The 23,464-nt window shown below is 39.1% G+C and overlaps 1 protein-coding gene across 2 annotated transcripts in view; it reads left to right on the forward strand.

Annotated features, from left to right (window-relative positions):
• Nme7 (NME/NM23 family member 7) overlaps positions 1-23,464 on the forward strand; it is a 225,000-nt gene that overhangs the window by 62,832 nt on the left and 138,704 nt on the right. For both annotated transcript variants that reach the window (XM_008824912.2, XM_029559528.1), the window contains exon 7: positions 5,213-5,318. In XM_008824912.2, coding sequence (XP_008823134.1) covers positions 5,213-5,318 — 106 coding nt within the window. The remainder of the gene's footprint in view (positions 1-5,212; positions 5,319-23,464) is intronic.

A 23,464-nucleotide genomic window follows, 5' to 3' on the forward strand; every position in this document is an offset into this window, starting at 1 on the left:
TGTGCTAGATAGATACCCTTTCCTTGATTTTTTAAAAATACTTGTTGCCTATATCACTTAGCATGTTTAAAATGTAGTTTTTGTTTTTATATTTATCCTCTTAGATTGTGAAGTCATTGAGAATGTCTAATTTCTCTTCCTATCTCCATGATATAGATCATAAGTTCAAAACAGCCTGGGAAGTAAAAATGACAGCACATATAATGTTTATTGAGTGTTGACCATGTCACAGGCACAGGTATGATAAGAACTCTGATATCTCATAATTCTTGCACTATCCTTGCAGCCTCTTAGATCACTCCAATGTACAGAATCTGAGTCTCATGGAATTTAAATACATTCCCATTCTGGCTCCATAGCTCCTGTGCTTAACTGCCACTTTCCACCTTGTCAATTTAAAGCAGCAGCCTACTTTGTTAGAAATCTTCCAGTCCTTCAGATGTGAAGGGAATACCTTCAGAGATTTGGAAAGTATAGAAAAGAAAATTTGTCATTAATAATCCATTAAAGTTTTTTGGTTGTTTTGTTTTTTGATCTTTTTGAGACAGGGCCTCCCTGTAACCTCAGCTGACCTGGAACTTGTGTGTAGACCAGGTTGGCCTTGAACTCACAGAGATCCAAGATTCACCTTCCTCCTGAGTGCTGGGATTAAAGCTGTGCCGTTCTCTTTCAGCAAAGTTTTTAAGAGATTTCCTACTGTTGACATGTTTCTTCTGGCTGATTTCTTTGTTAATGTATGTACTTTATATACTAAACATAAGTTCATCTGTTTTTAATTCAGTTTTTCCGTTTAATATTTTATTAAAAGATTTTACCTGAGTTTATACTTTTGAAATGTTTTGGATTCTTTTAAAAATGATCTATCTATCTATCTATCTATCTATCTATCTATCTATCTATCTAATCTATTATCATCTATCTATCTATCATCTATATATCATCTATCAATCATCTATCATCTATCTATCATCTCTCTATCATCTATCTATCTATCTATCTATCATCTATCTATCTATCTATCTATCTATCTATCTATCATCTATCTATCTATATTTATGTGTGTATGTATGCACACAATGTATGTATGTTTGGGCATTCATGCCACAGTGTGTATGTGGAGGTCAGAGGATGAAGTTTTGGACTCAGTTATCTTCTGCCACCTTTATATGGTTTCTAAGGATTGAACTCTGGGTGCCAGAATTGCGTGTCAAGTGCCTTTACCTACTGAGCTGTCTGGTTGGCCCTGTTTTGGATTATTTTCTGAGAACAGATTATTTGTTTGATGTTAGTGTAATATAGAAAGAGAAACCCAAGTGTACTTTTCATCTGGAGAATTTTCAAAAATGATATTTATTGAAAATTACTAGGCCTAAGTCAGGTGTAGTGGCTCTCACCTCTAATCCTAGCACTCCGGAGGTAGAGGCAGGTGGATCTCTAAAATGGAGGCTAATATGGTCTACATAGGAACTTCCAGATCAGCTGGGGTTACTGGAAGACCTTGACTCAAAAAAATAATTAGTAGGGACGAATAGGTAGTTTAAAGAAACTTTTAGCTGTCAACTGTGTACTACTAATTTTTATTATTATAATTAAAGGTGTTAATATAGGTTTGTGAAATATTTTTGGGAAACAACCATGGAATCTTAACAAGATGAAGACTTATAAAGCAATGCAACTGTGCGTCTTATAATTTATTAAAAATCATGAGACTTAAAGCTTATTGTGTGAAATTTTAATTTCTTCAAAAGTTACAGTTATTATTTTCTGTTAGGCTATTTAGGGAAACATTAGAGGGCAAAGGTAATAGCAGAAACACTTGTAAAGTGAAAAGCTTTATACACAATATTTTAGTTTCTCAAAAAGGGAACAGGGATCCTTTTTGATGACTTTACCTTTGTTATATGAAGACTTTGAATGGGGTGCTACAACAGACTTAGTGAAAATGGTTTTGCAAATGTTGGTTTAGATTAATAATGGGAACAGACAAGACAAACTGCTTAGAGGGGAAAAAGAAATGAAAGATGTGATGGCAGAAGATAGAGTTATTCAACGTCACTAAGTTGTTTTAATAAAACTTTTATGATCTTCACCTTAAATACTTATTCTGCTTATGTAAATGGATATTTGTAAAACTGACATTTCCAAGTTTAATAATGGAGAAAGAAGATAAATTAAAATATATTAGACAAAAAATTGGCCAGATAATTGGTTAAGTAAATTATTAAACTAAAATTGGAAAAACAGTACATTGCTTTTCACTCTGGATAGAGAGATCACAGAAAATGTTCAGGTCTTTGGAGTCATGTTGACCTTGATTTGAATCCTCACATTGCTATGTGCTAACTAATAAGAGCTTGCTACTCAACAGACCCACACCTCAGTTTTCTCAAGGTATCTCAGAGTGACCAACTGATTCAAAGAATGTGGGGTCAAATAAGGTAGATTCTGAGCATTGACTGGCAGATTAGGAAACATGGGGTTGATGTTGGTAGAATGAAAGCCTGATTACCTGTGGGTTTAGAAGAGACTGGTGTGAGAAAGTGGAGATGGAGAATTAAGATATCACTTTTGAGTTTTGTTTTGAAAGGAGCAGAGAAATGAGAACTTTAAACAGTGCACCCCCTTTCTAGTTTGCTTTTATCTCACCATGTCCACCATATTCTGTCACTGATTACCTGCCAGACCCATTAGCATTTGAGTTTCCTCTTGTAGCTGTACAGAGGAAATTGTGTAATTAGAGCATCTGGCACAGGACTATGATGGTAATTGATTTTTTAAAATAAATATTCAGCAGTATGATATGTAGGAACTTCATGTGCAAGGAATAGAACATTTTAATTTCATCTTAAAATGCCTTGTCAACAGAATAACTCAAGAATATGCAGTATTAATTTGAGCAAGTTCTCCTACTTGCTTTTGGCTATTAAAAATATTTCACATACTATTGTAGAAGAGGGGGTAGAACGAAGGTAAGAGCCAGGGTTGGTGCACCCTCATAAGGAAAGAGCCTTCTGGGCCTTTGGGAACTTGCTCATACGAACTTTCAGCAATGCTGACAGTATGCACAAGACCCATGCAGACTCAGTTAGACAAAAACCCAGCATAGAGCTGGGAAAATGAGCAGTAGGCCCCAATCTTAACTGAAGAACTATTGGTGGCTAATTACTACTGTGTGAGGGAGAGCTGATCTTCTTTAAAGAAATGACTCTAGATAGGCTGACCAGACCCCAGTGGATGAATTTGTACCACTGGGCATTTAGGTTCAAATGATTGACGGGTGTCCCCCGAGTTCTCTCGGGGTCTCTTGTGCTGTCAGACAAACTATATAACATATCTTTATGTGAATTTATTATAGTTTATACCGTTGGGGGGAGAAGAAACTCACAAAGAAACGAACACCTGGTGCCCAGCTTTACATTGCAGCTCAGAGCCTACCATTCCAGATTGCTCCCATGGCCTGCCCATAGTCACCGCTAGCTTTTGCCAATGCCTCTTGGGCCTGCAGTCTCACCCCAAGTTGGTAAATGCTGGGCCATTCCATTCTTGCGAGCCTAACTGCCATGAGCAGTTCACGGTTCCTGCCCAAAATGGTGCAGAAAAGCCCTCCCTCCTAGGCTAGCTCTCCACAGTCAATTCTCCACAGCAGGCCCCACCCCTCGGAGTGAGCAGGCTCTTTCGGGGACACAACAGGATAGGGCTTAACATATATGACAGAATGCATGAAATGTGGTGTGTGAGGGACTATAGGGGGTATGGGTGGGGAAGAGAGATCTAAATATAGTTAAGATATATTGTAGGAAATGCACAAAAATTCAACAAAAATATACATTGGGGGAAAATATTCACACATAAAAGTAGAGGGAGGCTGTTAGCGGAGAGGAGGGGGAGGGTGTAGAGGAGGGAGGGCAGTTGGGCTCGATATGACCAAATTATATTATGTACATTGATGAAAATATCAAACACATTTTTTCTGTATAATTAATATGCACTAACAAAATATGAAAATGTAAAAATAAAATTTATTAATATATCATTTTAAACACAGATATTATCTTTCAATTTTATCTTATTTTAGATTTGAGTCAAGGTCTTACTTACTATGTAGCCCTAGTTGGTTGGTTTGACACTTTCCGTATAGACCAGGATAGCCTTGAACTAGCAGTGATCTTTCTGCCTCTGCCTCATGAATGCTGGGATTGATTTCTCAGTTACAAATTGAATGAAAAAAATTTGCTCTGAAATAGACATTGTTTTTGATGCTTTGAAACTTAAAAATCTATGCAAGTTAGTTCTCTTTGAATTTATTATTTGATAGATGGCAAGTACTTGAATAGGTACACTTGAGGGGTGCATGGTGCTGACTGGGGACATCAGGATAAGCTTTATAGAGGAAATAGTATGGCACCTGTCCTCTGTGCACAAAGTGTTTTTGAGCACGGGGTACAGGTATTCATGGAGAGTATAGTGGAAATAAAAGTGCTAAAAGCTTAGGGCCAGCATCTAAGTAATTAAAAGAATTGATGCCGGGCGTGGTGACACATGCCTTTAATCCCAGCACTCAGGCGGCAGAGGCAGGCAAATATCTGTAGTTCAAGGCCAACCTGGTCTACATAGTGAGTTCCAGGACAGCTGGGGCTACAGGGATACAGGGAGACCCTGTCTCAAAAAGACCAAAAAAAAAAGAATTGATCAATGTGATTATCTCTGTGATTCATTCAGGTTGCTGGCTTGTCAGTTTAACGAGGCCTGGGCAAAGCAAATAACCAATGTCTAAAAGGCTATAATATATTGCTCATTTTGATTTATAAAAGAACTATGGCAAGTAACTGTCAATTAGCTGTAGTTCTCAGATTTCTGAATATTTCCTGTATTTCTGTAAATATTTCCTTATTTTAACTTTACATATTTTAATGAAAAAAATGTTATATCTCTGTTAGGACTCTGCTTTGGGGAATGTAAAAATTTCATATTGGTTGTTTCTAGTTTTCAGAATTTCTTGAGACCTTCTCATTTGTAATCTGGAACACAATGTAAGCGTTGAAATGGGGCTAAGTTACCCAGTCTTTGTAAATTCATGTTTAGCAAATTTGAAACAAAGAACTTATATTATGAAACTTCAGAAGCCATTGTATGGCCTACAAAATATCCTTTGAGTTTCAGATAAGAAATCATCTTTGTCAAAATTCTTTTTCTTCTCTTTCTCTGTATTTAGGAAATGGAGTTATTTTTCCCTTCAAGTGGAGGCTGTGGACCAGCAAACACAGCTAAATTTACCAATTGTACCTGCTGTATTATTAAGCCCCATGCTATCAGTGAAGGTAAGTGCCATGTTGTGCACATTTTATTAATAGACTAGCTCATTTTGCTAATATTAATTCTCTTGATGTATTTCACATAATGAAGTTAAAGTATACTTTTAATATTTCAATTTTTTCTTGCAAGGCACATTAATCAAGGTGACATTTTAAGGAGAAAGCTGCTTAAATCTCTGTCTTTATCTTGGGATCTGTGCATTTTCAGGTGTCCCCTGGGTTTCTGATTATGACTATGCTCCTTCATCTGTGAACAGATCTTGGTTCCTTGACTTTTAATCTTCTGTTTTCTAATCACATAATGGGATTCACTCAATTCACTTAAATAGTAACTCCTAATGTATTATTTAAAACCACGTTTATTATACCTAGAGCATATCCTTCCTGAGAAAGCTGGAGAAACTTCAGTTCTCTAGCCAAAAAAGTCCTTTGATTGATATGGATATCTATATGTATGTACGTATATGCTCATATATGCGTACATGTACATGTATACACTGGGAGGTTACAATTTTTTTCTCCTCAGTTTCCTCATCTGTTTATTTTAGTCAGTTATGTGTATCTCTGTCAGCTCCTGGGCATTGTTTTGGAAGTAAGATGTGTAATTAAAAAATCCCCTTAGAAATTAGAGTATACTAAATAATATACAGAAGCAAGTGCAGTTTTTAATTTTATGTTTTCTAAGCATTAAAATAATTATACAAGATACCATATACAACAGAAAAATTGAAAAATTATGTATATTATGTATGTATGTAATATATGTATGTATATTAGACAATAAAGTTTACCTAAGCCAGGCAAGGTGATTCATACCTGCAATCCCATTGCTCAGAAGCCTAGGGCAGGAGGATCATGTTCTTTAGGATATCCTGAGCTACATGGTGAGTTTGATGCCAGCCTGGACTGTATATCAAAACTCTGAAAAAGAAAAGCCAACTTTCTAATTTCTAATATCAAAGATAGTCATTGTTAATGTTTTGATTTTTTTTAACCATCTTCTTGTGTGTGTGTGTGTGTGTGTGTGTGTGTGTACATATACTATGTTACATACACATTATTGTAATGTGGCTGAGAAGTATGTCTATATTCTGTTGCTGTAATTTAATTTTTGTGAGCATTTCTGGTCCCCTTTAAGGCTTCATGAATATCTTAATTATTTATTTAATATTTAATGCCAATCATATGAATATAGTATGATATTTGGATACTTAGGTTGTTTCTAGGTTTTTGTTATTAAAAAATGAAGATCTAAAGAATATCTCTCTAAATAAATATTTGATGAGATTCCTAATCATTTCCTCTGGCTACTTTTCTAGATGTCATTTGATTGGTTGAAAGGATATGAACCTTAAAGATCTTTCTGCATAATTAATCCTTCTTTAATTATTTAGTAAGTAATATTGTATAGATCGTTAGGCCTGTAATTATAGGGTGTGCATGCATGATGGGTTATAAACACTTATGAAGAATTTACTATTCTGTCCGAGATAACAGACTGGTTGAGACCTTCGACACCAACACCTCCCTTAGTCTTCAGAGCCACTGAACCGCTTAGGTAGATTCAGCACTCTCTTTCAGATAAGCAAGCTGAGGTCCCACCAGGTTATGGCATTATCAGCCCTTAACAATCCTTAATTTAGAGTAGGGAGCCCTCTGTTTGCTTGTTGGATTTTTTGATCTTGTTGTTGTTCCTGGGTTTTTTGAGGCAGGTCCTCATTTAACCGAAGATGGCCTGAAACTCACTATGTAGATGAGGATGACTTTGAATTCCTCATCTTTATGCCTCTGCCCTCAGAGTACCGGGATTATTAGCATGCATCACCATGTCATGTTTTTTTTGTTTTGTTTTGTTTTGTTTTTCCTGATTTTCCTGTTCTTTCCTGTATGATGTAGTACCCTAAACATCAACAAAACAAACATCCCATGGTTGGTAAATTTCCACAGGAAATGATAGTATATTAGAATGGCCAGCAATCTTTGTGGTAATAATTAAATGTAGTTTACAGTCATGTTGACTTTACTACCATTTTCATGTGGCTCCCTATAAATTGGTGGCTTATATTATACTTACTCTTCTTATTTAGGGAGATGTGTGTTCATATGTGCAAATGTGTACATAGATACACACATACATGTAATATAATATACATATCTCGCCAACATTGTCTGTATATATTTGATGTGCATATATGAGTGCCAGGTTAAATCTCATTTTCTTTAGAGATTTTGCATGTTTATATACGTATATAAAAATAACATATTTAGGGGCCAGAGAGATGGCTCAGTGGTTAAGAGCATTGCCTCTCTTGCAGAGGACCCAGGTTCAATTCCCAGCACCCCCATGGCGGCTATGAACCGTCCTTAACTCCAGTTCCAGGGGACTCTGAAGCCCTCTTCTGACCTCTGCGGCATTGCATGACACAGGTGCACTCACATACATGCAGGCAATACACACATACACATAAAATAAAAATAACAAATAAAATATTTAAAAAATAACATTTAAAGGTTAACAAGGTATTTTTAAATTCCTAGATTTTGATATTTAATTTTTTTTCATATTTTGTTTATTATTTTTATTTTATGTATATGTGTGTATTGCCTACGTGTAGGTAAGTGCACCCATGTCATGCAATGCCCGCAGAGAACAAAAGAGGTTGTCAGATCCCCTGGAACTGGAGTTATAGACAGTTGTTAGCTGTCATGTGGGTGCTGGGATTCGAACCTGGGTCTTCTGCAAGAACAACCACTGTTCTTAATCGCTGAGTCATCTCTCCAGCCCCTAGATCTTGACATTTTAATATGTTTTATTCAGTTAGATATTTAACTGATTTAATTCTGACAACCAAACCTAGGGTCTTACACTTACCAGGCAAGCACTATACCATGGAGCTAAATCCCTAATTCCTGATTTAATCTTTCTTTTTTAAAAAAATATTTTTATTGAGCTTTTGTACATTTCATGCAACAATTCTTAATCAATTAAGAGCTCCCTCCCCTATCCACACCCCCATACCCCCCACTCACTGGACCTCATGTATTCTGCTGTAATGTTAAGCCCCATCAGGTCAAGCATTTTACCCGAATATCCTTCAGGGCAAGTTCATCCACTGGAGTCTAATCAACCTATCTAGAGATCTTAAGAAAGGTCTATTCTCCCTCACCCAGCAGCATTTAGTCTCCAACAGTTCACAGGCTAGGGACAGCCTGCTGCCCATTTCTCTTGTATCACATTGGGTCCATATCTGACTGAGTTGGCATGGGTCTTGTGCTTGATGACACTGTTGCCCCAAGTTCACATGAGCAAGGTTCCAGTAACCTGAAAGCCTCTGTTTCCCTATGTTCATGGACCAACCCTGGTGTTTGCAATCTTTCTACCCTAGTCTTCCACAATGGTCCCAAGCCATGAGTAGGTAAGTCTTAATATAGGAGTCCTATTCAGGGACACACACTCTACAGTCTCTTATTCTCTAAAACTTAGCCAGTTATGGCCTTCTGTGAGCATCTCACTGTGTTGTATAAGGAAGCCACTGGTGAGAGCTGAAGGATGCACTAATATTCTCTCCCTGATCCGCTATGTTCCATGAGCCTTAGGCGTAGTGCTTCCACTGTAGCTATGTCACCTAGGGTTGGGTATCTCTCAGACATATATTCTCTGTGTGACCAGTTGTGGAGTTCTGTAATAGCCCCCATCTATTTCAAAAAGAAACTTCTTTGATGAGTGGTGTTTGGTACATTTGCCTGTGAATATAAAGATCCATATTTAGTATTTGGAAAAAATTTCATTTGTCTAGTGATATGACAGAGACAGGGTTTTCTCTAGGATCTATGACCTCTCCAGCCATGTGTATTTGGCTATAATTACAGTGCCACCTGTGAATTTTCTCCCATTGAGAGGGCTTTAAGTCCAATTATATAGCTATTGATTACTCCTTCCCCCCAACAGCACCCCCAGATAACAGTACCACTAGTGCACCAATAGAAGTAGTTTGCTGTGTCAGTCATTATGTTTATTTGGCTTTACACCTGGGTTGGACCATTGATTGATTTTTCTTCCTTAGCAGCTTACATAGTATCCTCTAGAACTATGCAAGCTAGTCTTCATGGAAAAAGGCTTCTAGCTTAGTTTCTGCTCCATTGCTCCGAGTCCTGTGTCCGAATTATGACCTGTCTTCAGCAGTGGGGTCTTACCTTCCAAGCTCTGGGAGATAACCAAGGGCTCCGGAAATAGCGTCTGTTACTTTTTGGAGTCTCTTTCACTACTCTGATCAACCACTTAAAGGGAAGTCTCTCCTTTCTAGCACTGTGTTCCTTACCATACAGTCCCTGTGTCAGACACCATATATATATTTCTCAGGGGATTCCTGAGCCAACACGATCCCCTCTGTCTTCCCATGCCATCCATTATCCATTCATCTCTCCTCTCTCTCCCCATTCAACCTTCCTCCTCCCTGCCAGTTCAAGCACCCACTTTATTCCCACCCTCCTCCCGATAACACCCACCTCCCCCATTCACCCTCTCCTGAGTTCTCTCCTCCCCCACCCCCATGGTCCCCTGCATGTCCTTCCCTCCTGCCTCCCAGCTGAACACTCCCACTTTCCCCACCTCCCCCTAGTAGCACCTGTTCCCTAATAGCCCCCATTTTTGGACTCTCTCTTTCTCCTTACCTCCATGTTTCCTTTCCAGTTTCCTGGCTCCAGCTGTTACATGAGGGTATATACTTACATATAAGGGATTGTTGTTACAATCTGCTGATGAAGGAGAACATATGTTGGTCACTTGCTTTTCTGAGTCTGTGTTACTTCACCTTAGTATGACAGTCTCTTGTTCCATCCATTTACCTGCAAATTTCATAATTTTATCTTTTCTAACTGCTGAATAGAACTTCATTGCATAACTGTACCACATTTCATTATCCATTCGTCAGTTTAGATGCGTTTAGGTTGTTTCCATTTCTTAGCTATTATGAGAAGAGCAGCAACAAACTTGGATGTACATGGCAACCATAGCTGTGGCAAGTTCATGAGTACAGTGGCCATGTTATTTCCAGAAGACAGCTTTTGAAAGCATTCTTCCCTTCCCTGTCTTCCAGCCCTTATACTCTTTCTGACTCCCTCTTCCTTCATGTTCCCTGGGCCTTGGCTTGCAGGGAGGGAGTTTATATACATGTCCCATTTAGGACTGAGCACTCGACAGTTACTTAATTCTCTGATGTTTTACCACTTATGACTGACCACTGTAGGAGAAGCTTCTCATTGAGAACAGCATTAATCTATGTGTATAAACACAAATATTTAAGGGGTAGATTGACAACATGCAATGTGTCCATTTAGCAGAACAACAATAGTAGGTTTCCCCCAAGTCATGGGCTTTTGAGCATGTTTATGGTACCAAATAGTTTTTTTTTCTAATTGTCTATTATGATTAGTGCTTGGCAGGAGGTGATAGGCAAACAAGAATGCCTTTTTTTGAAAATGTAATGGCCAAACAAGATAGCTTTTTAAAGTATTAAGAAGCCTGACATTTATTAAAAATCTTCCTTTCCTCTAGCAGATTCATTCACTAAACAGTTTTATTGTATTGGTTATAACATAGTCCATTCTGATTTTGTTTCTTCATTAGTCAAATGAATCAACATGTTTTAAAAGTTTTGTCTCAGCCTTTGTGACAGTGCTGCATTAATGAACTTCACTCTTGGAGTAGTTTAAACAGGAGTGGGCCTGATCTTGTTCTGTCGTGTTCTGATTCCTCTCAGAACTGAACTTTGTTCTGTTCTTCTCTATTTGATTCGATTTGATTCTATTATTCTATTCTATTCTATTCTATTCTATTCTATTCTATTCTATTCTATTCTATTCTATTCTATTCTATTCTATTCTATTCTATTCTATTCTCTTTTCTAGTCCAGTCTAGTCTACTCTATTCTATTCTACTTTAGTGCCTAATAAAAGGGTCCTGTCATATGTATTGAACAGCATATCAAGCATGGTATGAACAATCTTTGATAACCATTTTACAAGGGAAGAAGTTTTTCTGACCCTATTGACTCAGAACAGCACCTAAAGCCACAGACAGATGGCATCAACCTGTGCCCCATGTTGCTCACAGCATTTGTTGGGGAGAAAATGTTTATAGCATCTGTCATTGTTGTTTTCAATGTCATCACTGTCACATCTCATGCACACATACTTTGTTCTAAGTCAAGGCATGACTGAGTCACAGGTAGGGAACATGGTATAAGATTATTAATTATATCAGGATTCCAAATCTTTGTAGAACTTATTACATTGTTTTTCTTAGCAGGAGTACATAGTTCTAAATGTTCTCAAAATATGATTAACCTCATTTACAAGTTTATGTAAAATTTCATCCTTGTAAAGGCTTGTTACAAAGAGTCTTTCCCGTTAAAGTCATCCCCACAAACCTCAAAGTCTATATGTTCTATTATTCTGTGGAACTGTGTCAAAATCCTAAGAAAGAACATTGTATTCTGTACTTAATGCTGTTTTGGTTGTAAAATTGATTCAATATTCATGGAGAATGTCTCAGAGGTTTTAGGTTTTTTTAAGATATAAAAGCACTTTGGGGTTTTCTTTGTTTAATAACTGTAGAACGTTTATTAGAACATTAGACAACTTTTAACTTTGATGCCAGAATTGGCTCTGGTAATGCTAATTGGAACAGAACTGGTAGCAGGAATATCTTTAAAATGTCTAAAACTGGCCAGATAGGGTGGTGCACACCTTTAATCCCAGCACTCGAGAGGCAGAGGCAGGAGAATCTCTATGAGTTCAAAGCCAGCCTAGTCTACATAGTGAGTTCCAGGTCAGCTGGGGCTACAGGGAGACCCTGTCTCAAAAAAAGACAAAAAAAAACAAAAACAAAAACAAATCCAAAACCAAAACAAAGAACAAAACAAAAACAAAAAACTTCTAAAACTGGGTTTTTCCTAAAGCCTCTTTCAGAGTTTAGTATTTGTCCTAAGACTAGTTTTGATGCTGAATAGGCCAAGAGCCCTGTAAGACACTATATTAGTCACTTTTCTGTTGCTATGATAGAAACACTGACCAAAACAACTTACAGAAGGAAGAATTGAGTTGAGTTTATGGTTCCAGGGAAATTACAGTCCATCATGGCAGGGAGGCATGGTGGCTGGAGGTGGCTGGAGCAGCAGCAGGAGCAGCAGAAGCTAAACTCGCACATCATCACACAGGCACAGGAAGCAAGAGAGCAACTGGAGATCCAGCAAGGCTTAAGAACTCTCTAAGCCCACCCCCAGTGACGTGCTTCCTCCAGGATAGCCACACCTTCTAAAAACCTCCCAAAACAGCGCCATCATCTGGGGACAAAATGTCCAAACACTTGGAGCCTATGGGGAACATTTTCATTCAAACCATCACAGACACTTACTATTTTTGTGATCTGCTGATTTGAGGCTGATAAAGTTGGTTAGATTCCCAGATTTTTATATTAAATTTCTTTCATGTAATTCAGCTTCAGGTATATGTAAAATAGGTGTGAACATTTTTGGTGTAGAGAGATTGAATTGAGGCATCATAAATCTAACTCCATTTCAATAATATAAAAATCTTGGGCCAGACTTACTTAGAATGTTACAGTTTTGCAGTTTTGTGTTCTGTATGAAAGATTTATACAGATAGAATTTGTAATAGATGCACCTAAGTACATTAAACTACATATAAGAATGTGATTTTAAATGTATGCAGCTTAGAACACAGTTTTCTTAATATTTTTATTCTTTGATAATTTCATATAATATGTTTAGATCATATTCATTCACTTCCCCCCTCCTTACTCTAACACCTCCCAAATCTACCTCCTGCCTCCCACACCCTGCTACTTTGTGTTCTTTTTTTTTTAAATAAACAACCCAGCCCAGTTTGTGCTTCCCATATTCTTCTGGGTATAGGGCTATCCACTGGAGTGGAGTGGATTTACTAGGAACCACACCCTTAAGGAAAACTGACTTTCCTTCCCTCAGAAGCCATCAGCTGCCCATAGATCCACAGTTAGGGGTGGGGGCTCATGAGACCCTTTCCCCGCCAGCTAGAATGTTGCTGGTTTGATCTTGTGTAGGGTTTGTGCAGGAAACCAAAGCTCTGGGAGTTCATGAATGCACTGGTCCTGCCATGTCCAGAAGATGTTGTTTTGCTCCAGTCCTCCCTAATCTCTGGCTCTGATACTCCTTCTGCTCCCTACTTTCTTGATATTTTCTGAACCATGTGTGTGTGTGTGTGTGTGTGTGTGTGTGTGTGTGTGTGTGTGTGAGAGAGAGAGAGAGACCCCATTTGTGGCTGAGCATACTATGGATAATTATTTTCTGTACTTTGATCAGTTCCGAATTTCTCTAATAGCCACTGTCTGTACTGCACAAAAAAACTTGTCTTCCAAGGTCTGAGAGCTGCACTAATCTTGAGTAGAGCAATATGAATTTAGAGGGAAGTTGGATACTGTATCCATTTAGCAAAATGAAAGTTGTAGGTTCACTTCTGGGGCCTGTGAACTCCCCCACCATGCATTCTTGGCCAGATGTACAGTACCAGGCATGTATTTCCTCCCTTGGAATTACCTTCAATCCAACCAGAAAGTAGTTGGTTACCTCTGTAACACTTGTGCCACTATTGCACCCATGGGCATATCTCACCATTCCAGTCTTTATTGTAATTCACAGCATTTACAGCTGGGTAAGACTGTTGATGACGTTTTCCTACCAATAGCCTGCATCACAGTTTTCAGTACTATGAGAGTTAGCTATCAGGGAGAAAGCTTCTTGGTCAGTGCCAACTTGATTTCTCCATGTCCTGTGACCAGAGTTTTTGGTGTCCCCAGTATTAGAGTCTTACTGTTCTTCAGGACACCTGGACCAACAATGAAAAGGCACTAGCCCATATCTGGTACTGGGCTTTTTATTCAGCAATTTGTGACTTCTGGGAGGAGTACTATCCGCTGTGTAGACTAACTCCAGTTAAACTTTTTTTCTGTGAATACATAATATAGGAATATAGCATATGTTATATATACTACATTATATATTGACATTTTATATGAAAAAAGGAGGATAAGGAGGAGGAAAATTAGGAGGAGGAGGGGAAGGACAAGGAAAAGGAGGATTGGAGGAGGGGGAAGATGAGGAGGAAGAGGATTAGGAGGAGAAGGGGGAGCATGAGGAAGAGGAGGATTAGGAGGAGGGGGGAGGGGGAGGAGGAGGAAAGGAAGAGGAAGAGGAGGAGGAGGAGGAGGAGGAGGAGGAGGAGGAGAAAATGACAATAACGAGCAATTTGGAAAACCAGGCCAGCTACCTAGTTTTCTGAATAGTTTTACTGGAGTTTGACTACAGCTGTTCATTTCTGCTTTGTCTATGACTTCTATTAGATTACAATAGCAGAATTAAGAGTTTGTAAAAGAAGCCATGTGATGTGAAGAGTCTAAAGTATGAACTATTGTCCTTTATGGAGCTTTCCCTTTGTTCTATATTTTAATTGATTACACCCAATTTTAGCAAATATACTTAACTCTAAATTTCATTAATGAAATTTAGATATATTCACTCCAGATTTGTTCTGAAATGTAAAGACATTAGAATACTTAATCAGTCACTGAATCTCCCATTTTTCAGGACAGTGTTGTGAGAATGTTGACTAGTGTGTTTATAACATTTATTTAATTTAATTGATTAATTTATTTATTGAAACAGGGTCTCCCGATAGCCCCAGCTGGTTGGAACTCCATATGTAAACCAGTCTGGCCTTGATCTAACAGAGATCTACTTGCCTCTTGCCTGAGTGTTGGGATTAAAGGCATGCACCACTTTTATTGTTTTAATTTATTTTATTTATTTAATAACCACATGATTAGAAGGAACATTTCATTACAGCTTTAACATGTTCAGTAACAATTACCAGAGCAAAGATACATCTCTTTCAAAAGTGGCTGTAAGTTTTTAGGTTTACAGTTGAATTAATACAGTTATACAATATTGAACTCAATATAAACTCTGTAAGACATAAAATTGAATGAGTTTTTAACCATTAAAAAGATCTACATTTCATTTTAAAACATACTGTTTCCTACAGAAAGATTCATTGTTTTTGTGACTAACACTTAGATGTTGGCACATGCATCTCTAATCTTTATGTATCTGATTATTACTAGCCACAGTCAGTTACATTCAGATCCTTGGCACCTGAGTATGGATATAAAGTCATCAGATAGATTTCAGTGGTAATGTTTATCACCTCTACTAATTAACATGAAGTAAATTTTTATGCTTCCTCCTCAAATATAACTCATTTTTAAAATTTGTTGATTTTTTTGTGTATATTACACAGAACATTCCAGACAATCTTAATCATGTACATACCCATTTCCTAAGTGGCACCCTCCCATAGCCTCCCCCCACCCCCCGCCACTAGAGCACATATACTCTGTCATCCCTGTTATTTTCCACTGTGTTGTCGGTACCCCAGCCATTCCACAGTGCTTTTCCATCTCCTGAATCTAGTCATCCTATCTAGAGATCGTCGTTTTAGGAAGGTCAGCTGTTCCTCATCTAGCAGCAATCAGTTGTCAATGTTCCTTTATAAGATTGGGGTCTGCTGTTGATTTTCCCAGTTCTATGCTGGATTACTATCTGGGAGTCTCTTGGGCAACCCTGGCGATCAACTCAAAGGAAGGTGTCTCCTGTTTGGCATTGTTTCTTGTTACATAGCCTTTAGCTATACTTATGGACTTTTAAAAAATTATATTAACCCCTTTAATCTTTGGTTATACTTTCCTTTTGGGTGTTTAAGACCAGATAAACCAATTTGTTTTTACGGTTAAGGCTATTTGATCTGTTCCTCAGGGGTCACATGAGCTTTGGAGGAGCCCCTGGCCCCTTTCTTTTACCAGTTCCGTCTATGTGAAGATAAGTCAACGGTCCTGCTCAACCATGGCTGGCTTTGCTTGAAAGCATGGAAGAAATGTTCCCTCTGTGTTGACCCTTCTCTTTGGAGACTGGACACTGGTTTAAGTCCATCTGGTGGGGTCTCTGTGGCCTCCTTGATCAAGAGGACAGGTGACTCACCACAGTTACAGAACATTTTGAGAGATGCTCATAGTCTCCTGGAACTTAGTCAAACTAGGAGGGTGTTGCCAGAGTTCTCTCTGGGTCTCTTGCACTATCAGGCAAACCATATAACATATCTTTATGTGTATTCATTATTATTGTGAGGGGTGGATGGGAGTGACTGACAAAGAAACGAGCACCCAGTGCCTACCTCAGTGCCTCTCAGCTCAGTGCTGTGCAGCTCTGCACTGTGGCTCAGAGCCTGCCATATCAGATCACTCCCATGCACGCCCATAGACACTACTAGCTTTCACCCATGCCTCAGGGCCAGCAGTCTCGCCCCAGGTCCATAAGTGCCAGGCCATTCTGTCCTTAAGTACGCTTGACTGTGGCTCACGGCTTCCATCCCAAGATGGCACCCCAACCACTCCTTCTGCAGCTAACTCTCCACAGTCAGTTCTCTGCAGCAGCCCCCACCCCATGGAGGAACCAGAACCCCTGGGGAACACATTCCACCCCTTTCCTCCAATCTTCCACTAAGGTCCGTGAGCCTTGGAGGGTGTGACAGATATAGGGCAATCTCTCTTGTATTGTGGCAAATAGGGACTTCTTGGGCCTCCCCATTATTTGTCTTTAAGCCATGGCCATTGATCTATCTCAGTGGTGTTTCTTCTACTATAAAGACAAATGGAAAGAAATAGACACATTTAAACAAATATGAATGTAAATACAAATGCCTAGAAGATATCCTAGTAGGTGTACTATATTTATTAAACAATATACTTGTGATGGCTTCCCTACTAGGGCCAGTAGCCTTTCTTGACACAAGGTGTTGGCCTGGTCTACAGCACCAGATGTATGTTCCACCCCTAGGAGTGGGCCTTATCCAGTTAGAAATTTGTTAGCTGTACGTATGTTGGTTGAGCCATTATTGCACTTGCAGGCATTGCTTGGCATGTCCATAGTGTGCAGCACATGGTATCCATTGTTGAGTAGAATCATAGGGGATCCTTTCTTCCCCACCCATCTGCGTAGCGCCTTCTGGCAATATGAACATCATCCATCCAGTGGCATGGAGTTTTGTGGCTTAGTCTCAGTTCTATCTCTTCTTCTCCCGTGCTCACAACATCCAGTGTCTTCAGCACCATGGTTTTACCAACCTTTCTACGGTACAACCGACATTAATGGCAATAGCCTTGGTGAATTTGAGGACCTCTAGGATCTCTCTGACCAACAGCTCATGAGGGGGCACAACCCACCCCTGGTACTGTAGATTTTTTAAACAGTTGTATAGTTTAGGAGTCTCTGTCTTCATCTTACCCAACTCTAAACCTCCCAAGAATCTTACAGCTATAGCTGGCCTTTGCTTCTTCAGGTATCTTTCAAATGGATTTTACATCTGTAAAATACTTGAAGGAAGGTTAACATTATATATTCAATCAATCATAGACAAGGTCTCACATAGCATGGAAAGGTTTTGTCCATTCGTATTAACTGTTTTCTCCATAGCTCCTTGTAAGGTACCATAGCATGGGTACAAGGCATTAATTTGGTTAGCTCTTTATCATTTTTAGTTATCCCTTTGGAGTCATTTACACTTGGGGGATTTTACATGAAGTCTCTTTGTATTCTTTTATTCTTGATACACTTACAGGTGTTGGCTCTGGTTTTCTGACCCTGTACTGGGCGAAGGAGGCAGGGTGTTTTTCCTGTCCCCGCTGCACTTGTTGGTTCCCAGAGTCAGGCAGGCCCTGGGTCTGCCTTCTAACTCTAACCATATCTGTCATTTCTCCATTGACCACACCTGGCTGCTGGGGGAGAACTTGGTGTGAAAACCTGCTTCCACCCCTAGTATAGCTTGTAGCAGATGAGAAATGCATCTTATTTAATCCTTGGGGATTCTTAACCACTCCTGGGACAATTTTTATCCTTTGAATGTCTTTTGTAAACTGTTCTTCTGGTTGTAAAGCCTTCCAGAAATGCCTTAGTACAAAATTTGGTTTTCTATCCAGTTTTTCTCTGGGAATTTGGGCTCGACATAAGTCTTGCCACATTTGTCTTCGAGTAACCCAAGTGGACCGTTTCTTGAGTCTGGTCTTTTTTATATCTCTTATATGGAGTTCTGTTATTTTACAGACCCATTTTACATGCTGGTAAGAATCATTTAGATTTGTCAAAGCCTGTCTCACTTTACAAAGATCTTGTCCCTTTAAAGGGTTTAGTAAAACCATTAAATCCCCATATCATTCTCGTGGTCCCAATTGAATTAAGCTTTCCTTCATATCTCTGGTGAACACAGTCTTATCTGGCCCAGTGAACTAGACATAATATATTGCTTTTCTTATACTTAGTTCTCTCAGTAATGCCTGCCCCTCCTTTATGGTCCTCCAGCCCCTACTAATCATGTTAGTCTCCTTGGTGATGACCAAGTATCTTTAATGCCTTCTATCAGCCATCCCATTAAGGACTGCTCCCCCCTGCATTGGCCTAAGTTAAATAGCGATATCGCAAGGATGGATGTGTGGTTATATAACCCAGCTGTGAAGCTTCTGAAGGACTTTGACTCCCATGTCCCATACTCTCACAAGCCACGTGGCTAGGGGCTCTCTGATTGCTTGCATGTAAGTTTTTCCTAGTTTCAACAGTTCCAGTGTGGAATATTTCCTAGCTACAACACTGTTAGCTTTTTTTTCCTTTTGTATCAGTGGTTGAATCTGAGGGGCAGCTTTAGCTATTTTTATTTTTAGGTCATTTTCCTTTTTACTATTATCTGTCTCTTTCTCTGAGTCTTTGGACCTCACACAAGCTAAAGTGTCAAGCTCTGCAACTGGATCTGCCAGGATTTCCCTAGCCTTTTCAGCTTCCCCTGCCTGGGGCACATCTTTTATTATGCAAAGTGGCCATGCCCCTCTCTGGGTGCTCTGTTTGGGGGTAAAAGCCTCTGAATAACCTTTAACAAATCTTCACATATCCTCTACATACCCCCACATTTACAACATAGCTGTGGCTGGCCTCTTTTTAGTTACAGATTTTATAATCCATTATATAACCCATGTGACTATTGCTAACTCCATTAAGCATATAAGGTTTGATTGCCCCCCCCCCCCCGGGTTCTTGGCAGAGGCTCCTGGATTTGGGAATCAGAGCCCAGCTGACCCTCCACAGAGGCAGCGGAGCAACATTGCTTTCCCCAACCCACATCCCCAAGGGTCATTTATCCTGCCGACTACACCAGTTTTGTTGCCAGCGTTCTCTCTGGGTCTCTTGCACTATCAGGCAAGCCATATAACATACCTTTATGTGCATGTATTATTATCATGGGGGGGAGTGATTTACAAAGAAACAAGCACCCAGTGCCTAGCTCTGTGCCACTCAGCTCTGCGCCATGCAGTGGCTCAGATCGCTCCTGGCGCATGCCCATAGTCACTGCTAGTGTTCACCCATGCCTAGGGGCCAGCAGTCTCACCCCACATACATAAGTGCCAGGCCATTCTGTCCTTGAGTATGCTTGGCTGCTCACGTTCCCCACGCCCACTGCCACGTGTTCCTGGCAGCTTGTGGCTTCCCAAGATGGCGCTACAAGCCCCTCCTTCCATGACTAACTCTCCACAGTCAATTCTCCGCAGTAGGCTCTGCCCCTTGGAGGAACCAGAACCCCTGGGGAACACAGAGGGCAAGGAGCAAAAGCTGTCTTTTATGTCCCTCTGACCAAATCAGTATAGGCCTCAAAGTATGGCTGTTAAATATCCAAGTAGGTTAGTTCCACCAGTCTGGTATTTTTAATTACCATGTGCCATGTAGATAAAGCTTGGGCAAAGACCAAATGTTCTCAGGTAAACCTTGCCTAAACATATATTCCTTGATCTATTATGTATAATTTCTCAGTAGGTTGTTGGACTAATATGGTTCCCTCTGGTTTTTAAAACTAGCTCAGCATTATTTATCTCTTACATTGTCTAGCCCTTCCACCATGGTTTCCCCATTTAAGGTGCCTGCATTTTTCCCATTTGTCCCTTAACATTACCCTTCTCCTATGGTCCCACCTCTCTTGAGCTCCTTCTTTCCCTTTATCCCCTAGGTTCCTTGTATAACCTTCCCTTCCCTCCCCCTTAAAATAGCCCAATTTTTATCCATATCTCCCTTATTAACACTTTTTTTCCCTACCGTTCTTCTCTTTCAGATTCTTTTCCTTTACCTCCCTGGTTCCTTTTCATTATCCTAGTCCCTGTAGTTATATCTGGATACATACTCAGTTATCAGGATTTGTACCACCTTTATTTTAAAATCAACCTTCTTTGGTTTAAGTCACATAATATAAAGTTCATACATTCTAAGTGTACAATTCTGGTAGTATACTTTGATGTCTTGAACTCCCAAAATCAAGTAGTCCTTCTTAATGTATAAGCTTGGTCTTGCTGATGTCTCCTTTTTGGAGAATTAAGAAAATGTGTAGGTAATTTTAACTGATTGTTTGGTTGCATGCATGATTGCCGCTGCATTAAAGCAAAATTGAATAGATTGATTCCACGCATAATTATGTGCTTTCATGGTTATCATTTCTCTATTAAAAACAAAGCAATGGAAAGTCATGGTGTCTTTTATCTTTGAAGTCAGAAGGTACTCTTAATACCTGACTCGAATAAAGAGAAATCTGTTGCTAGGCAGCAGTCAAAGCACCTAGCAACTGTGAAATCCAAGACATCAGGAACCTTAGGGTCTCTTCAGAGCCTAATGATGTGTAATGCACAGAGGTTTTGTGCTCATCTCTTTGAATTAGAAGAAACTTAAGAGAGCAGTGGGAAAGAGCTTGGTGAGAATGGCAATAATGGTTGTAGTGTCTTATGTCTGGAATGACAGACTCCTTGGCCTCGTCACTAACTTTGCAGTCTTACAAATATTTCCTGATCTCCTTAAAGCCCCCCCCCCTTTTTTTTGCCATCCATATAGTAGAGGTGATAGAACCTACTTCAAAATCTGTGATGTGCTTACCACAGTTTGTTCTGTAAGAGATAAAATCTAAGCTGTTGATAGTAATTTTAGAGGTCATTTCATGAAATACATCATTTAACAAAACAAAACCAGTCGTGTTTTAGTTATGTATTGCTTTATAATAAACCACCCTAAAACTTAGTGTTTTAAAACATGGCTTATTGCTGTTCAAATTTTGTGGACTGTCAGCTGATAATTCCTCTGTAATTTTTTACTGGGACCTTGGCTGGAGCTGGAGTACACACGATTGCTTCCCCTCCAGACCATCCAGTGGCTTTTCATCATGGTTTACCTTTGGGATGAGGCTTCTGCCCCCTCCCCCATCAAGGACTGTGAAGGTGGCTTGACCCTCGTGGTGAGTCCCCATTCTGTTTCCCTGCACTTTTCAGTGGTCCTGTCACCCTTTTTGTGGATCTCTGAAGCTCTTCCTCTCATTATCTCTTTGAATAGTTTATTTTTACTTTCTGATTATGTCTCCTTCACCAAGTCACATGGTGGTGGCTTATAGCCCACCTTCTTACTTAATTTCATTTGATCTAAAATATAACCATCTGATTGAGTCAAATTTATTTAATAAAAGTTTGTCCAAAGTTTGTCTGCCTCAAGTTCAGGATGCTTTAAAGAATAACCGGGCAAAGAATGAATCTGTGGCATGAATCTGTACTGAAAATGTCAAGATTGATGTCAAGTACACTGGAGTCATCTGACCTAGTTATTTCTAATTTGCTTAAGTTGAAATCCTAGAGGCTATTCCAAAGTCTATCCTGTAGTCCTTCCTGAGAATGAATAGGCTATCCTACCACAGCTCCCATGAAAATAACTCTGGATGAATAATTAGAATGAGCAATTCTGTCTGCATTCTTCACTCACAGAGTCACATGCTGAGGATCACAACAGAGATGTGGTAGATGTGAATTGATGATAGGTTAGAAATGAATGACAACCAAAGTAAGTGAGGCCTTTGAGCTATAGGTTTTCTAGGTAAGAAAGATGTGTGAATATATAGAAAAGCGAAGAACTCTACTATATTTTTTTTATTCCACTAAAAATTTATTACTGTAACCATGTTGCTTCAGCATCTTCATAAATATCAATCCCGCCCATCACTTATCATGTCCTTTGGAAGTCCGAGTTTTTCAGAGACTGTGTTTGCAAGGCTACTCCTTCCTTCTCAACTCATGAGAATCTGTTGTAATTATGTTGTGAGACTTTCGGCATTGCAATCTACCTTTTAACCTGAATCATCTGTCAAGGTGTTGCAATACCACAGCATGCTTTCTTATTCCATTTTGCAAACATTTCTTAATAAACTAATGCCATGTTCCTCTCATCTCTGCATCTCACCTCCATGGGGACTACCCAAGCTCCGTATTAGAAGGAAGGAAGCACCCTGCAGAGCACATCCACAGTGTGGGAAGAAGAAACTTGTACAGAGGGTTAGGAGAAGACTAGAAACCAGTGCTAGACAGTCCTCAAATAAAGCTGAATAGGAACATCCTCTATTTGCTACAAATTCTTTAAGCTATATTTTCCTTCAGTCTGTTATGTCTACCTTAGTTGTATGAGCTATAAAGTGCCATAATCCTTTAATAGACGAGTACATGAAAAGTAAGCAAGGGGATTGGTACTCTGCCACCAGAGTTCTGCATGTAAGCTGACTTACCTTCTTTCTCTTAGCAGTCTCTATGCACACCTTGAACCTAACAGAGAAACAGATAACTAGCCAAGGCATGCATGTCAGAGTGCTTCATGTCATTGAATGGTATAAAAAAATGAAACAAGGATTATTTTCTTTTCTTTTTTTTGTGATTTTTTTTAAATTTTTTTTTTACAATTAAAGTTACAGTTTTAACAATATGCAAAATATTACAGTAATACAGATTTTTTGGCATAATGATTACAGATTTGATAAATACATTTTGTATCTCATAATAGCGATGAGGATTATACAAAAGCTATTAAAACAATTATGAGAATAAATTCTATTGTCACTTAAGTATCTAAAGCTATTTTCCTTTGCGTTCTTCCAGAATGATTTGTTCTTATTCTTTACCTTAATTTGAGGGACTTCAAGAAGATACTTGTTTTTTT

The sequence above is a fragment of the Nannospalax galili genome, unplaced genomic scaffold (genome assembly GCF_000622305.1).
Source record: "Nannospalax galili isolate Female #2095 unplaced genomic scaffold, S.galili_v1.0 scaffold1189, whole genome shotgun sequence".
In the NCBI taxonomy this organism is placed as follows: domain Eukaryota; kingdom Metazoa; phylum Chordata; class Mammalia; order Rodentia; family Spalacidae; genus Nannospalax; species Nannospalax galili.